Source organism: Lontra canadensis, unplaced genomic scaffold (assembly GCF_010015895.1).
Source record: "Lontra canadensis isolate GAN:19392208 unplaced genomic scaffold, GSC_riverotter_1.0 scaffold28, whole genome shotgun sequence".
Taxonomy (NCBI): Eukaryota; Metazoa; Chordata; class Mammalia; order Carnivora; family Mustelidae; genus Lontra; species Lontra canadensis.
In genome coordinates, this window is record NW_022631022.1 from 16,850,467 (window position 1) to 16,868,162 (window position 17,696).

At 47.4% G+C, this 17,696-nt stretch overlaps 1 protein-coding gene across 6 annotated transcripts in view; it reads right to left on the minus strand.

The window, feature by feature from the left end:
• Nucleotides 1-14,194, minus strand: part of CELF6 (CUGBP Elav-like family member 6) — a 29,774-nt gene extending 15,580 nt beyond the window's left edge. For 3 of the 6 annotated variants that reach the window (XM_032864989.1, XM_032864990.1, XM_032864987.1), the window contains exons 1-3: nucleotides 13,803-14,194; nucleotides 9,975-10,057; nucleotides 1,095-1,143 (exon numbers count right to left, since the gene is read on the minus strand). In XM_032864989.1, coding sequence (XP_032720880.1) covers nucleotides 1,095-1,143; nucleotides 9,975-10,057; nucleotides 13,803-14,064 — 394 coding nt within the window. In that variant the 5' untranslated portion in view covers nucleotides 14,065-14,194. The remainder of the gene's footprint in view (nucleotides 1-1,094; nucleotides 1,144-9,974; nucleotides 10,058-13,802) is intronic. The other 3 variants (XM_032864986.1, XM_032864988.1, XM_032864985.1) reach the window with 1 other exon arrangement.
• Nucleotides 14,195-17,696: the final 3,502 nt, after the last annotated feature.

Genomic DNA, 17,696 nt, shown 5'->3' on the forward strand with positions numbered 1-17,696 from the left:
GGAAATGAATGTGTGAAGGGGAGGAGGAAACTTGGCAATATCTCTTCAAGGCAAAGTAGAAGTGGTAACACCTTGGCCTCAAATTGAGAATCAGAGACCAGAGGTCAGATAATCTAAAAGGATAAAGGAGGATTTCATAGAGGATTTAACTCCACAATGGACCCATGAAGCTACCAGAGCCCCTTGTAAGTGCAGACAGTAAGCATGAAGTCTGAGAGGATGTGCACAGTTAGTAGGCGTTAATAAAGGCCTGTCAGTTGTGTTCCGATCTCTCCCTGAGTGTGGGCAGCTCATTCCACCTAACAGTGCCATGACTGATTTTGGGTAAGGCAGGGAGAGAGTCTTATCCAAGGGAGAGAGTCAGCAGACATCAGGGCTATAGGCAGATATCCTGGAATGATATAAGACCCAAGGGTGGGAAAGACACCAAAGAACTGACACCAAAAGCTAGCATCACTTTTCCAGTGTGGAAACTGGCTAGAATGTAGCTGGTTGTCAAAAAGCACAGGCTTTCTACCCCTCCTGTTCTTAAGGAGCATTGGTTCCAGGAAACAGCACTACTAAAAAAAAAAAAAAAAAAAAAAAGAAAACCTTCAAAGACTTGCCATGGTCCTCATTACAGAGTCAAATTCCTTCATATGACCTGCAAAGTCTGTCTTACTAGACCCATCTCAATTGCAGTGAGGAAATGAGTGGTCCCAATCCAGAGTGGACTGGGTCCTCTCTAATCAGAAGAACATGAAAAAAAAAAATTCCAGCCTGGTTTTTCAAACAAATCTGGAAGCTACAACTGAAAAAAAAGGAATGAAATCTCTCCAGGGCAAGGTGACAAGAGCCCCCCTTCCTTTATCTCTAGCATCTTCTCAGTCTCTTCCTGCTTCTTTGGAGTCTAGGAGCCCTGGGACCCCATCTCTCCTCAGACTGAGCTGGGAAGACTAAGCTGTTTCTGGTGCTGAGCAATTCTGAGACCCACTTTCCCTTCGACTGACCCAAGGGAGCTCTAGTAATAAACCATGGGTAGGACTGACTTGAGGAATAGGCCCACCGTCCCCTACATAGGTGATACCCTGAGGTTTGTCACGTAGGGAAGTTACCTCCTCGGCCCTCACTGGCAGCCGGCTTCACTTGGATCGGACGATTCATCTGAAAGACATTGGACCAACACACCCAGTCAGCATGACCGCCTGGTCCTGGCACCAGGCTTCTCCTCCCCTCGATGCCTCAGGATCCAAGCCCTGGCCCTTTGAACTCTGTACTCCACCACTCTCATGGTGGCCTATAGATTTTCTCCAAGATTCTTCCTTAAACTGGGAAATTCAGAAGGTAGGAAACCTGGATGGTGGGGTGATAGGAAGCTTGGTGGCAAGCCAGGATGAACCGTGGCGGCTAAAGAGATTCGGCTCTGGGCTGGGACGACTACGCGAGGCCTGTCCCTCTGGCTCCTAAACCTCCTTACAGACTTTGGGTGAGGAGTTGGGTGGGAGGGTGGAATTGTTACTGAAGATTTGTGTTTTGTACTAAAATAGAATATAATTCTATATGTCATTTAGATTAAACAATCTGGGAATCAGACTTAGTGCTGCTTACCCCAACTCTGCCTTTTCATGGTTCTATGACTTCGAGTAAGCCACCCTCTCTCAGAGTCAGCATGTTAAATGGGGGAAAACCTTCCCCAGCTTCTGTGTCACCACAGTTTCTACACTCACCCCCTCAGTTCCCTCCCTGGGCCCCCCTTCCCTTGAGGATGCTGGCATTCTCCAGCGTACCATCCTTGGCCCTGTTCATCCCGTTGTTCCCATTCTTCCTGGATAGTCTCGCCCACACCCGCAGCTTCAGCTACCATCCCTGCAGGGCTGACTCAGAGCTCTGCATCCCCAGCCCACACCTCCCTCCTGAGCTTCAGACCCATGTACCCAGCTACTTGCTGGACAGTCCCGCTGGCATCTTCCACTCAACACACCCACACCAGAGCTTATCGTTTTGCCCCGACCTGATCCTTCCAGTCATCCAAGCTAGAAACCTGGGAAGCAACTTGACTCTTCCCTTTATCCCCTCCCCCACCAACCAGATTCACCTTCTAATTCAGGGGTTCCCTGATAAGGGTGGATAAGAATCACCTGGGAACCATACCAGACTCTCAAGTTGGGGGATTGTACAATTTTCAAAAGCTCCTAGGTGATTTCAACATACACTCCCACACATTCCCATCCCCCAACCACCCTGAGAGAATTCATGATTGAATCCCCATCTCACCTTCCTCTCATGGGTGTTGTGGGGATCACATGAGATAATGGGGACGCAAAAGGTCTTTGTAAACTGCCAAAAGCTGGGAGCGTAGGATGTGAGGAATTATTGTTGGGGGCAGACAGCTGAGTGCCGGGAGGAAAGAACAGCGGCCTTCCTGTTCATGGAGGAAGGGGTACTGATGCCCATCTGGCCTGAGAAGGTGATGATCTGACCCCCTCCCTTCAGGAAATGCACTGTTTCTGCACCAATCAGGGCCATTCCATCCTCTACCAATGTGCTCGTTGCCGAGACAACAGGCAGCTTCCTGTTACCATAGCCACAAGTGCTACCCAGTAACCATGGTAACGCCCTGGCAGTCACAGTTGAGCAATTTCCTTTGGATCAAATTTGGGGGTGGGGGACTGGGGAGGGCTTATTTAAAAAAAAAAAAAAGGGAAAGGAAAGGAAAGGAAAACAGGCCAGGCCTGAACCAGCGCAATCCCCCTCCCACCCAGGGCTCAGGTTCTTATACGCTCTGACACACCCACCCGCTGGCAGTGGAGCCCCTGCAGTGTACCAGGTTGTGGGTGGGGGCCGAGACACCGACAGGACTCAGGCTGCAGTCTAGAGGGGATGACAGATCAATCCAAGCAGATCAGGGCGAGCTGGACAGGTCTGGATTGGCTGGGACCAGGGACCAGGAGGAACGGGAACCGTCCCTGGGCATGGCCACCTGTGATTGTGGAGGAGAGACCAAGAGACAGAGCCATGGAGAGCAGAGAAACAAGGAGAGATGAAGAGACATAAGAAGACAGAAATTATGAGAGAAAGAGACACACCCAGAAAGGGGCAAGGAAAGAGAGAAATACTGGTGGATATGGGAAGGAAACGAAGGGATAAGGGGTCAGGAAGGAACACAGGAAAGGCAGGGAGGAGTATGGCAGGGAAGAAGGAAAAAGGGCTAGAAGCCTGGGGTGGGGCACAGTGAGGGTAAGCAAGACCATCATTATTTTATTAGTTCTTAAATAGATCCTAAGAATTTCTCTCTGGAACCTAGAGTGACAAGCACATGTGACAGCAGTGGTTTCCATGGCAGCTGCCTCCCTGGCTGAGTTTCTGGAGAGATGGATCTCATCAGTGCTCTGGGGGACACCCCGTTCCCCCTCCACCCTCCCCAACTCTTGAATGGACAGTGGGCATTAGGTGATATAATACATGTTCATAGACCTGGCAGAGTCCAAGCCTCAGAGTCTGGCACCTAAGCTTATCACCGTTCGGGCATGCTGCCAGCATTTCCTGAACTCTGTGAAGAGCCCCAGCCTGGGCCCTTCATGGAAGACAACGATGACCCTTGAGACCCTGTCCTCGATGACTTATGGAGGGGAAGATAATGCCATCATTTCATAAGAGCCCACTATGTACCAGGCCCTTTCTGGGACACTATAAGACATTGTCTCTAAATTCTTTCCAGCTGCTCTGCAAGGTAATACCATTGTCCCCATAGTATAGATGGGAAGTCTGAGGCTGAGGGAGGATAAATCACTTGTGCAAGTCACAGGATGGGTAAGTGGTTGAGCTGGGATTTGTCTCCAAGTCTGTCTGATGCTGAAGTCTATGTTTTTGCATTGAGCTGCTCAACTCCATTCTTAAGACATGAACACAAGGAATGAGGCATAGAGTGACCAGGGCCTTAGGAGCAGTGCAAGGTAGAATGCTGTAGGAGAGGCTGACTCCAACTGGAGAGGTCGATACAGGGAAAACTGCACAGGGGAGGCAAAGTTTGACCTGGACTTTGCAAACTGGGGTCAATGAGCCATGTGGAGATAATGGGAGAGATAAAGCTGGAGGCTTAGCACTCCAGATGGCTGGGGGATAGAAAGGAAGCTGCAAGTCTGAAGGAGAAAGGATTCAGGTAGCCAGGGTAGAGCAAATTGCTTCTGAGTCATATGGATGTGGATTTAAATTGTGGCTCCATCAGTGGCAACTTCTCTAAGGTCTCTGAGCCTCAGTATGCACATTAGTAAAAGGGAGAATTATGATCCTACCGTGCAGTGTTGTGTTTGCTTGTTTGTTTTTAATGGAAGGGTATGAAACTAAAAGGTAGCCAGTGACCACGGTGGGAGGGATTGTGAAAACCACAACAAGGAATTTTGGCTTTGTTGTATTTCCAAGGCAGTAGGGATCCAGGGAAGGATATTAAATGGGGAAAGATCCCATGAGCTGTCACTGTGCAGAAAAAAAGATCGGAAAGGGAAAAATTAGAGGGGGGAAGATCAATGATACAGGTAAGGGGTGAGGGTGACCTGGACTGGGGCAGAAGGAAATGGACAGATTCAAGAGATGTTTAGAATGAATTAACTGGACTAAAGTTCTCCTGGATGTGGGAACTGAGGGAGAGAAGGGAGTATTGGCTGACCTTTAGGTTTGTGGCTTAGGTGTTGAGGAATTTGGCAGTGTGGGAGTTTGGAGATGCAGGGGAAGTCCCAGAGGAGGAGCCCAAGAGGATGAGGACAGAGTTGGGGAGAGTGGTTCTTCTTTGGTCCCCACTGGGAGGTGGTTAGGGAGGACACCTGGGATTTAGGTACACTCTGTATGACTGGAGAAAAAAGAGCTGTCTGCATGAGCTGCTTAAGCAACCCTACCCTGCCTTGTTCTTGCCACAGCCAGCAGACGGGTGTGGAAGTAGGGTGAGGCAATCCCAGTTCCCCTTTGAATAAGGGGAATTGCATCCTAGGCCAAGAATTTGTCCTGGGACCTCAGGTGAGCTCCTGCCCTTGGCTGAGTACCTATTCACTTGAAAGTTTCCCAGCTAGAGTCCAGGCCCACGTCTGCTTCAGGACCCAGACCTGGTGGGGGAAATCAAGGGAGAGAATGTCAGAAAGCAGAGAGAAGAACCTATTCCAGGCAGTGGAGTGGGAAAGTTTGGAGGTAGTGCAGTCATGCATGAGACCCTGGTACTTTGGCCCCCATGAGTAGAAGGGAAGGCAAGGCCCTACCCCTTTTTCCTGCTTGACTTGCCTAAAGTTCCTGCTTTGGGGTCAGACTTGAGTCCATCAAGACACTTCTGTGTCGTACACTGAGCACTTGTGCCCTCGACTTCTTAACCACCACATGGGAAGAATATTTATCAGAATTACTGGTGTGTGCAAGAGAGGTGTCAAGGATGCAGGGAAGAGAGAGGCGGAGAAAAAACAAACTTCGCCATTTTCAGCTCTTTGTTCTACCTACCCCCTCTTCTAATCCAATCCACTGCCAAGTCCCACTAGTTCTAGAATCTATATGGATATCCTAAATAGCTCTCAAGGCTATCCTCTCTTCCCCATTCCTGCCCTATCCCCAGCGTTAGGCCAGCATACTCATTCAGCTGCATTCAAGCAACAGTGTCCTAATGGATCATCTGCTTCCAGTGTTCTTTCCTCTCTAACCCAACCATCGTACTATAGCTGAAGTGAGCTTTTAAAACCAGTCCCTCACTCTTCCTTGATTAAAATCCACCTATGGGGGTGCCTGGGTGGTTCAGTGGGTTAAAGCCTCTGCCTTCAGCTCAGGTCATGATCCCAGGGATCAAGCCCCATGTTGGGCCCTCTGCTCGGTGGGGAGCCTGCTTCCTCCTCTCTCTCTCTCTCTGCCTGCTTCTCCCTCAACTTGAGATCTCTGTCTGTCAAATAGATAAATAAAATCTTTAAAAAAAATAAAATAAAATCCACCTATGGTTCCCTATTGCAAACCTCCCGATAAAGCCCAAGATCCTAAGACTGACAGTCCAAACTTGTGAGTTTTGCCTCCCTTGCTGCCCCAGAGACACAATACTATTCATTCACATAGAGCCTTGGCTGTCTTCACTGGACACCTTCCCTGCCAGTCCTCACACTGTATCCAGAATTCCAAAAGTCGTCTTATCTTTCAGCTTTCTAGACCCTCAGATGTGATGAAATATGATCACATTTGGGATCAGGTAGCATTCCCTCTGTGAAGCATCTTCTCTCTCTCCACTCCTGATGCTTCTTTTATGTGCCCAGGTGTAAACTGCCCTGAGATGCAGTGAGTTATTTCTGGGCTGGAAAAAGCTCCTGGAGGGCAAAGTTCCGATTTGCTCACTAGGCAGCTGCTAGCACATACAGTGCCTTGTGTGAGTTACAAAAAGGCACTCCCCCAAATTTGTGGATGAATTTGAAAAAAAATGTGCCTCTTCCTTTGGGCTGACACAGCCCTGTGATAATGTGCATGGCTTGGTCAGGAGAGCATGGATGAATTTTAGCCCCCACTTGCCCTTTCCGCACAAGCTGTTTTGTGCAGGGCACAACCTGCAAAAGCAAATGCACTCAGTTGTCTGTCTCCTTCACAGTGTTCGAAGGTATGAATACCCAATGGAAAGGAAGTCATGAGCAGCGAGAGCGACAAGGGGGGGGGGCACCTTCTAGGCTAGGGTTGGGCCCACCTTCTTTAGGTGGATTCTGCAGCCTAAAATGAGGCTGCAAGACATAGCTTCAGCTTTATGAAGAAGAAGCTACAGAAGATGGGACAGAGCACTGAGGTTTAAAGGAAGTCCTGAGTGGGGAGTCAAGTTTTGATAGGTAACAGAAACTATCAGGGGCATGCGAAGGGAAGCAAAAGGGAGATCCCAGTCCAGTAGATACTGTGAAATTTTCCCCAGAGTTTCAGGCTTTCTCTTTGGGGAGCCCCAACCTTTACAGCTCCCAGGGTGACAGTCCTGCCTGTCTCTAGTAGGAGCCCAGATTAAAGTCTTCCCCTGCTTCTCCAGCAGATGGCAGCTGTGCCCAGGACCCAGCGCCTACAGAGAGCTGGACACCCTCCTCCCTTCATGCTGGTGGGCCTGAGGCCAGGTGACTAAAGCTGCTGCTGCCCCTGGCAGGCCCAGAAGAAAGATTGATGGCACGGACATTGCTTGGGCTGGCCAACAGAGCCATCGATTTTCATTTAGGAGAATAATTAAATATTAATTTTCACTTTGTTAAGCTGGAGAGGATGAATAAAGCCAATCCTGGCAGTGCAAAGGCAGGCCATGTTGGAAGCCTGCGGATGAAATGGTGGGAGAGGGCAGATGAACCCAGTCATCATCCCCTCCAGAACCTTAGACCTGTCTGCCACCAGCTTGGCCCAGGTAATAGTGTAGTAGTTAAGTGAATGAGTTCTGGAGCCAGACTACCTGCATCTTCCCAGGTCTTCCTACTAGTAGCTTCATAACCTTGGGTAAGTCACTTGTTTCCTTTAACTGAGTTTCCTCATCTGTAAAATGGGAAGGCCAATAATATCTTCTTGTTAGAGGATTAAATGACTTTGAACGTACAAAATGCTAGGAACACTGTCTGGAATCAACAAATGTTAGTTATTATTTTTTCTCTTTTCTCCTTCAGAAATTATTCTGTTAGTCCAGAGCCTCACAGCTCTTATCTCAGGTGCCCTCAGCCTCATTCAGTCCTCCCTTTGTGGAGCCGTGTGGCTGGTTGAAAAGGGATTTTTGTTTTTGCTTTTGTTTTTTAATTCCAAAGTTCATCTTAATTTTTTCAGTGCTCCCATTTGCTTTCAAGATAAAGTCCAAATCCCTCATCCTGGCATCCAAAGTTTCCTCTTCCACCACTGCCCTCTGGTGGATCTTCTCTCTGGCCTGGCCCATGCTCACACAGGCCCTCCTCCACACTCCCAACCCCATTTCACACCCATCTTGTTCCTTCTGTCTCTGTACCTTCACTATGCTGTTTCCCACATGGAATGTTACAGTTTGTCTCAGTGACTTTCAATTTTAGCAGCAGAAGTCATTTGCTCCCATGGTTGGATGAGTAATAACTTCTACTACTACCCCTACAAACACTGCTGTTACTATTACTACTACCATCAACACCACCTAACCCATATTGAGTGCTTGTTGTCTACAAAGAACTATGCTAAGTACTTTATGTGAGTTAGTTCACTTAATTATTATAACTATTCTATGAATTTGTTTTTACATATGAGGATGCTTAGGCTTCGAAGTAAAGACGTAAATGTGCCCAAGGTCATACACCGAGTTAGTGAGTGGTAGGGCCTGGATCCATACCCAGGTCTGTCTGACTCCAGAGCCTACACACAGAGACTTGGTGAGGATAATACGTTGGTGTTACTTAATACTGAGTCTTCAAGAGTGAGGCTCGGGGTGCCTGGGTGGCTCAGTGGGTTAAGCTGCTGCCTTCGGCTCAGGTCATGATCTCAGGGTCCTGGGATTGAGCCCCACATCGGGCTCTCTGCTCAGCAGGGAGCCTGCTTCCTCCTCTCTCTCTCTGCCTGCCTCTCTGCCTACTTGTGATCTCTTTCTCTGTCAAATAAATAAATAAAATCTTAAAAAAAAAAGAGTGAGGCTCAAGTTGCTTCAGTTACTGGGATTAGTCTTATGAACTGACGGTCCACTAACAGCTTGATCAGCTCTAGGCAAACCTTGTGCCATTGCTAGATAGCTCTGGTTCAGAAAAGTGATTTCTTTATACTGAGCTGAAATTAGTGTCTGTTCTTTATACCCACTGATCCTGATCCTGCCCTTTAGAAGCACCCACAGCAAACCAAATCCTCTTAATAATCTGAAGGTGGTTGCCCCCACCTCAACAGTAATATTTATTGAGATCTTACTCTGTGCCAGGTACTTGCTAAGCCTCTGTTAATCCTCATGATAGCCCAGTGAGTTAAGTGTTAGTATAACCCACTCCTTACAGAGGCAGAAATCGAAGCTCATGAGTCTAAACAATGTATCTGGAGACACAGAACTTAAATAACAAATCTGAGATTCAAATCTAGGTCTGCGAGACTCAAAAAGTAGTATTCTTAATCATTATGTTGTGATGCCTCCCTGTTAAAGCCCCCATTAAAGCCTATCTTCTCCAGCCAAATATCTCTAATTTCTTCAAATCATCATTCATGACATAGTTTATGTCCCCATCCCATCCTGGTCTCTTTCTGATAGGCTAATGGTCCTCTTAAGTCTGAAGCTTAAAACTGGAAATAGTCCCAGGCTTGGCCTGCCCAGGGCATTGGAATGGCGCTTTTGTTGTAGATCCATCACTCCTTTGACAAGAGAAAATGAGGTTCTGTTGTATGATTTGTTTTTGGTGAACCCACACTAGTTCTTAACAATCACCATTCTCTTCCTGCCACATGGTATGTTGGTCCCACTTTGCTTTTTGTCCAGTGATTAGCCATTAGCTAATGCCATATGAGGTGCCATTGATATATAATGGCTTAACTGCGCACATATAATCGGGTCCTCTTAGCTTTAACCAAGTGTTTGGGGGGAAAGTAGGAAAGCAATCTTGGTGAGTCAAGGCACTCAAAAAAACATTACAGGAAGAGGACAAAGGGAAGTGCTCTAAAGGACCCTAGAACTGGAAAAAAGTAGGATACCAGCCCAGCAGAGTCTCTACCCCATGTATCTGCATATATTCTCACACCAGGGACAAATGACACATTAAGCCATGACTTTAGCCAAGACTGGCAAATTCTAGCATAGCGCACAATACTTGTGCCTCTCTGAAAAGGTAAGGTGGAATATTTGGCCCAAGTGTTAAGCTCATTTCTTTGAGCCAGAAGACTAAATATACCAAAGAACCTATAGCTGTTTGGGGCACGGGTAAGCTAACGTCTAGAAAGGTGACTCTGCTTCTAGTTCCTGGTCCCAGCCCAGCCCCTACATGCTACTTTGGCATGCACATAGGGCATGTCCCCAGCCTGAGGTGATCCCCACCCCCCAACCCTGGTGGACTTACCCCTGGCAGGGTCTTCTGCTCGTGCAGTGCACTCTGGGCCTTGAGAGCAGAGTCCCGGGCGCAGTAGGTGAGGAAGGCACAGCCTGGAGAGGAAGAGGCTGGCTCAGGGGGTTTCCTGAAACCCCCAAATACTCTTCGTGGAAAGATCCCATTAAGTGACAAACTTAAGGCCACTCTCCTTTCACAAGGCACTGCTCTGAGAAGCCTTCTCTGCCTCCCGCCTTCTCTGAATGGAGGGCCTTCATGTATCTGAGTCCCAGACTCTGGCTCCCTCTCATTTGCTCCTGGCTTCTTGCCTAGGGAACATGTGTACCCACATCCAGCCACATGCTCATACAATCCCACATCTCCCCTCCCCACTCCAGCCATAACTCCGGTTGGGGTTAAACCTCCCTAAGCGGCTTTTCCTTCAGCTTTAACCCCAGCCTCTCCCTTCCTTTTCGTATTTATACTCACAGAGTCTCCCAGAATCAGCCTCAATTCCTTCCCAACTCAGTTTCAGATGGGAGGAGGCAAAAAGGTGGAGGAGGGTTGGGAGTCAAACCCAAGATATCCCAACTTCTTCTTAATGCCTCCCTCCTCCAAGTTTGAAGCTGAGGAATGGGTTAATTTGAGGCTTGCAAGATGGGGCTGATTTAAGAACTTTCTGCAGAGAGGAGCTTTCAGGGACTTCCAATCCTATCGAAGAAGCTTGATCTGTCAGCTCTCCCAGTACTTCAAGATAGGGCCTATTAAAGGGTTATTGTGTCCCAAATCTTACTTCTCTGAAAGAACCAGTAGTTATGGGACAGAGACTGGGTTGAGTCCAAGGATCAGTCCTACTCCCCTTTAGGTTCAGCCTCAGAAACTGTAGCCTGCTAGGAAGCACTGAGGCAGGGATCTCTTCCTTTCCAATAGTCACTGAGCATCCACGCATTCAAAAAATATTTGTTGAATATGACTTGTTATGTTGGGGCATTATAATGGGCTTGGGGATGAAGTGGTAACGAGGCAGACACATTCCCTATTCTCATGGGGATCATGTAAAGAATCATGAGAGGAATGTAATTTGAGTCCAAAGGGTTGAGGAATGCTTCAAAGAACACACTGAATCCTCAATAACAAACAGGGCTTAACAAGGTGACAAGAAGGGTGGTGATTATTTCAGGCTGAGGAAATAGCACGTATGAAGACTGAGACAAGAATCTGGTGTCTTGGGGAAATGGATGGAAGACTAGTATGGTTGGAGATTGGTGAAACGAGGCAGAGTGGATGGTGAGGTGTGTAGGGATCAGGTCATCTATAACCTTGTAGGCCTCAGTCTGGATTTTGAACTTTTCTCTAAGAGCAATGAAGAGCCACTGAAGGATTTGAAGTGGGGATCTGACATGATAAGATCTATGTTTTCAAAAAGAGCCTTCTGAGTGTAGGAAGGAGAAAGACTGAAGGAAGAGGTGGATGTGAGAAGCCATTAGGAGCTTCATGAAGTTTTCCACTTAGACCTCAGCAGACTAGGAAGGCAAATGGGGACATTTTCTCTGTTGTCTTCTATGTGTCTGCGCCCTTAAGGTGGGTGACTATCTGCTATTCGTTTAATTAAGGAGATCTTAGAGAACACCTGAGATAAACTCTTATTGTATCAATAGGGAAACTGAACCCAGAGAGTGTGTCAGTGGCAGAATAGGGTTTCGAATCTCCTAACTCTTAGGCTGACATTGTTTTCAAGGCACCGTGGCTGCCTCCCTCAGTACCCAGTCATCAGAAGGAAAATGAGTCACTCTGGCTTTTGGATGTCGCTCTTGCTGGGGAGAAAGGAGGGAAGATGTTGACTTGGAGACCCTCCCCAATCATCCTGCAAGGCAACCCTGCCTTGGAGAACTTCGGGTTGGTTTGGGGATATATCACTACCTGATTTTGCTTACATCTCTGCTCCATCTTCCGCCACTCAGCCATATCAGCTGACGTCAGAACTGGGCAGGGCCGGGGCCTGTCTGAAAGGCTCAGGGGCCCAACTGCTGCCCAAAGGAGCCCCATGTGGACTACCTGGGATAGGGGGTGGAAAAAGGAGGGATGAAAAGACAGAGAAGCATGACTTGAGGGAGAGACACATGAAAATAAGAAACAGGAAGAATTAGAGCTAAATGGAGAGGGAGAAAAAGGATGAGGAACAATTCAGAGACTCTGATGGTATTTGAATGAGAAGAGTGATAATTAAAGGTATCTTATACACTTCCCTTATTGTACAGATGGCCCAGAAAGATTAGCTTGTGCTTACATACTGAAATAAATGTCTAGAAAATAAGAAGATGAATTGCTATGGATGGATGGAGAGCCAGGCAGTTGACAGCATTAGAAGGAATCTGGGTGGCATAGTCTTATTCTTTCATGCCCCTTTTAATATAACCCCACCCCAAAGTGTCAAAGACACATTGTTACCCCGCTGGTCCCAGATCTTCTGCGGGCATTTTTGTGAAGCCCCTGTGTAAGTGTGCCTAGGGACGTTCCAAAACCTCCCAGTTGAAAAGAGGTGGCAGCCTCATTCCAGCTCTCAGCCCTTAGGAAAGTATCTTTAGCTGGTATCCAGGGCCCACCACTTTTCTCCTAGGAAAATCCTGGAGGATAGTTGGTGACCCTTCCCCCTCAAATCCTGAAACTGAAGTGTGATGAACGTGGAGAGAGGTAGAAGTGTTTCTCCTCAAATAATTTCCTTCCCCTGCCCCTGAATGACATGTGACTCCAGCTCTCTTACTCCAGCCCAGCCTGGACAGACTTTTCTGCATGTAAACAAGCCTCCTCCCTCTCTCTACAGGAAGAAAGGGGTGTGGCTGGACAGGACTCTGGTGCCTGTCTCTCTAGCAAGGGCAGGGGGAAAAAATCCCTTCTGCCTCTTCAACCTGACCCACCCTGAAGCTCTGGTCCACAGGCTTTGCTCCAGGACCAGCCTGTGAAAGAGGGAGAGCAGGAGGCTATAAAGAGGATTGGGGAGGGGTAAAGATGAGGCACCTAGTGGGGAGATTAGAGGATAAAAGAAGGGTGGGTTCAGCTGACAGGAAACATGAGACAAGGGGGCACAAGGTGGTAGATTTTCCCAGCTGAGGTCATGGTTCTGGAATCAAGTCGGAAGAGGCAGAGTATTGGCATTCTGGGAGGGGGGTGGAGAGATTGGGTTATTGTCCAACATAAGGGTGGAATTTGGAGCTGAGAGCCTCCTTGAGGGGAATTGGATTTTGTGAGTTAACCAGGCCTGGATTCTGAAGAAGGACGGACCTTGGGTTTGGAGAGGGGGGGGGAAGCAATCTGCCTCAAAGGAAGGCTCTGTGGGGGTTGGCTTAGAGGGGGTTGAGCTTAGAGGCCAGAATGAGGGGTACAAGTCCAAGATATATGTGCAGGCGGTTAAGGCCTGAGTGGGGTGGTACCAGATTGGGGGAGGAGGCCAGAAATGATTGGGTCCAGGGTTTGGGAGATTGAGGATATCAAAGGTCAAATAACTTTCCGAATTCCAGGATTTGGAATGCCTGATGAGAGGGGTGGAGAAAGGTCCAACTGAAAGGTCGGGACTGTTGGGATGTGAGAGGTGAAAGGTAGGGAGTTAGAGGTTAGAGTGGAGAACATGTCAGGGGATCAGAATGATGATCAGTGGGAGGATATCAGAAAGAAAATTCCAGGTTGGGGGTTCTGTGATCTGGAGAGGAGACTGGGCTGAAGTGGGACTGGTATTGGATTGGTGTTGGACTGACTCTAGGTAGATCTAAGGTTAGGGCTGCGGTTGAGGCTGGGGTTTGGGTCGGGCCCACTCTAATCAGATTGGGGCAGGGCTGGGCTGGGCTGGGCTGGGCTGACCCCGCGCACCTTTGTGGAGGCCGGTGAGCCGGTCCTTCAGCACCGTCAGCTCGTAGATGCGGCCGAATTCCTCGAACAGCGGCTTGAGGTCCTGCTCGTCCAAGCCCCGCGGGATCTGCCCCACGAAGAGCTTGATGGCGTCGTGGTCTTTCATGGGCACGGCAGGACCGGGGTTTAGCCCGCTCATGCCGACGCCGCTGTCCGCGGTGCTGAAACCTAGGCGCGGGCCGGGGCCGGCGGGCGGCGCAGACCCTCCGGGCGCCGCGGCCATATCCCCGCCCGGTCCGCCCTCCCGCCGGTCCCACTAGTCCCGCCTGTCCCGCCGTCCCCTCCCTGGACCGGTGATAAGGGCCAGGGGGGAGGGGGCGGGGTCCGGGCGGCGGGGGCGGGGGGCTGCACAGGGGGCGGGGTCCGGGTGGAGGGGCGTAGAGGGGGTGGGGCGGGCTGGAAAGGGGCGGGGCAGGGGGCGGGGCAGGACGGGGCAGAGGCGGCGGGACGCTGGGGTCTGGGTTGAGGTCCCCGCGCGGCGCTATCCGGGCTCCCGCCCGAGCTCTCCCGGAGCAGAGCCCCGAGCCCCAGCCCCCGTGCTTGGTGACGTCAGGCAGCCGGCTGCCGAGTCTACGCAAATGATTTGCATAATGAGGAAGCAGCGACCAATCAGAGCCGGAGTTGACCGGGCTCGGCTGGGGCGGGAGGGGCGGCTGGGCTCACGCGCTCCTGTTCGCCATGGCAACTGGACCCTTGGACGCCCTGTGTGTGTCGAGAGTGTGCGGGCGTGGCTGTGGATCGCGCGTGTGCGCCTTGGACCGCGTGAGGGGAAGTAGCTTCGTCATGCGTGGTGATGTCTGCGGGAGTTGGAGTTAGCCCCCTCCTCACACAGAGGCACACACGTAGCCACACACACTTCCAATCACTGGAGCGTTTCCTGCGGGGGTGGATGGGGATTCCTCTTCTTCATTCCCACTACCAAAGCCAGTTCCTCGGAGCCGATCCCACCCCGCCCCATCACACATCTCTCTTCGGTGCCTTCACTTCCTTAGCCACGCGCCTCAAGCACGTTCATCTCCCCTGCATCCCCCAAAATAAAAGTTAAAACAAATTCTTAATGAGAGAAAAAAATAATAAAACAAAACAAACTCCAAAACATTCCTTGTACACGGATTCCTCCTCAGGAGAGTGAGGGAACTTATATTAGCCATATTTGCTCAGTTGCCTCGTTCATTCCAATTCCGTAAGCTCAGAAATGTTATCCTCCTTTTCTGGAGAAGGGAGCTGTGGCTCTGAGAGTTAGGGAGGACAGGACCGCTCTAACAACCGCTGAGCACAGGGTAAGAGAAGAAAGGGAAATACACATACAGTGTTTCTAAATATTTAAAAGATACAAATCAAGTTACAATTTGTTGAATATGTTCGCCTCTTATTTTCACAAAAACACGTCTGTTTAAAAAAATTATGTGTAGAGCTGTTTTTTATATGGCCGAAAGTTAGCAAAATATCAAAACTGATGGAATCCTATTACTCTTGTTTATGTCTGAATGTTCTGATAGGCTAATGATGTTTGAACAGAAGAATCCAATAGGGATAAATAATTTATAAATTCTATAACTATTTCATGAAACTTTTTTCTTGCTTTCTTTCAATAAAATTGCTAACCTCTGCTGATTGACCACTCCAAGAAACTGTTAAAGAGCAGCAGTAGCAATTGGAATTAACAAAATATTCTTAGAGAAACATTCAGTTTCAGAAATAAATTGTGATTTTTAATTTTTTAACTTTTAATAAAAGCTACCCTTTTAATTACCTAATTATGAAGTGTGTTGCCAAAACATTTCACTTTTATTCAGTTTGATGTATTTTTTAACTTCCTTGCAACTTGCTTTTTGATCCATGGATTATTTATAATTGTATTGTTTAGTTTCCAAGTGTTTGGAGACTTTCCTGTTATCTTTCTGTAATTGAGTTCTAGTTTGAGTTCATTTTGGTCAGAAATAATCTGTATGATTTCAATTCTTTTACATTTGTTGAGGTTTTGTGACCCTCAGAACTTGATCAAACTCAGTAAATGATTTGTTGGTGCTTGAAAAGGATGTATATCGGGCTCTCTGCTCGGCGGGGAGCCTGCTTCCCTTCCTCTCTCTCTGCCTACTTATGATCTCTCTCTGTCAAATAAATAAATAAATAATCTTAAAAAAAAAAGAGAAAAGGATGTATATTCTGTAGATGGGTGGAGTGTTCTATAAATGACCATTAGAACCTGTTCCTTTATGATGCTGAGTTCTTCTATATCCTTGCTGACTTTATGGGCAGTTGTTTTATCAACTATTACTTGTGAATTTAACTATTTCTCCTTTCAGTTCTATTAGTTTTTTCCTCACATATTTTGTAGTTCTGTTGATTGGTTCAAAGAAATTTCTAATTGCTATGTCTTCTTGGTGAATGTGACCCTTCGATCATTATGTAATGTCATTCTCTCTTCTAGATCTTGCTCTGAGATCTACTTTATTTCTTGCTCTGAGATCTACTTTATCTGATATTAGTATAACCACTCCTGATTTATTCTGGTTAATGTTTGCATATCTTTTTCCATAGTTTTATTTTCAATCTACCTATATTATTATATTTTAGGGAGAATTTCCTATAGACAGCATATAATTGGGTCATTTTAAAAATCCAAGCTGCTGATCTTCATCTTTTAATTGCTGTATTTAGACCATTTATATTTAATGTAATTATCCATATGTTAGGGCTTAAATCTGCCACTTAGTTTTTTGTTTGTTTGTTTTCTTCTTCTTCTTTTTTTTAAATCTTATTTGAGATAGTGAGAAGGGAGAGAGAGAGAGAGTGCGTGAGCACAAGTTGGGGCAGGGCAGGGCAGAGGAAGAGTAAAAAGCAGGATCTCCACTGAACAGAAAGCCTGACATGAGACTCAATCCCAGGACCCTGGGATCATGACCTGAGCCAAAAGCAGACACTTAAATTGACTGAGCCACCCAGGGGCCCTACGTTGTTTTTTTTTCCCCCCTTTTTTGTCTTTTGCCTTCCTAAGGGTTACTTGTTCCTTATTCTAGGTATATCATACATAAATATCACAGTTTACTGGTATTAAAATTTTATGAGTTTGAGTGAAGTACAGAAAACTTACTACTTTAACTCCTTTTATATTCCCTCATTTATAAGTGTCTTAAATATGTTCTCTCCATTTTTTAAACGATTTCATTTATTTATTTGACAGAGAAAGACACAGCAAGAGAGGGAACACAAGCAAGGGGAGTGTGAGAAGGAGAACCAGGCTCCCCCTCCCCAGGAGGGAGCCCTATTTGGGGCTTGATCCCAGAACCCTGGGATCATGACCTGAGCCAAAGGCAGGCAGTTAATGACTGAGCCACACAGGTGCCCCTGTTCTCTCCATATTTTGAGAACTACATAAGACAATGTTATTCAAGAACAATTTGGAAGACCAGAAAGGAGCAGTAAAGCTTCTTGTATACACTGATACTTCTGTTCTTTCCATTGTTCTTTCCTCCTTCCAGATAAGCCAAGATTCCTTCTTCTTCTTCTTTTTTTTAAGATTTTATTTATTTATGTGACAGAGAAAGAGAGAGACAGAGAGGGAATACAAGCAGGGGGAGTGGGAGATGGAGAAGCAGGCTTCCCGCTGAGCAAGGAGCCCAATGAGGAGCTCAATCCCAGGACCCTGGGATCATGACCTGAGCCAAAGGCAGACGCTTAACATCTGAACCACCCAGGTGCCCCTCCAAGATTCTTTCTTTCTTCATTTCATTTACATATTAAAAATTTCTTTAGCCATTCTTTTAAGATAGTTGTACTGCTGACAAATTCTCTGTTTTCCTATGTCTGAAAAGGTTTTGATTTCTTGTTTCCTGAAGGAAATTTTTGCAGATA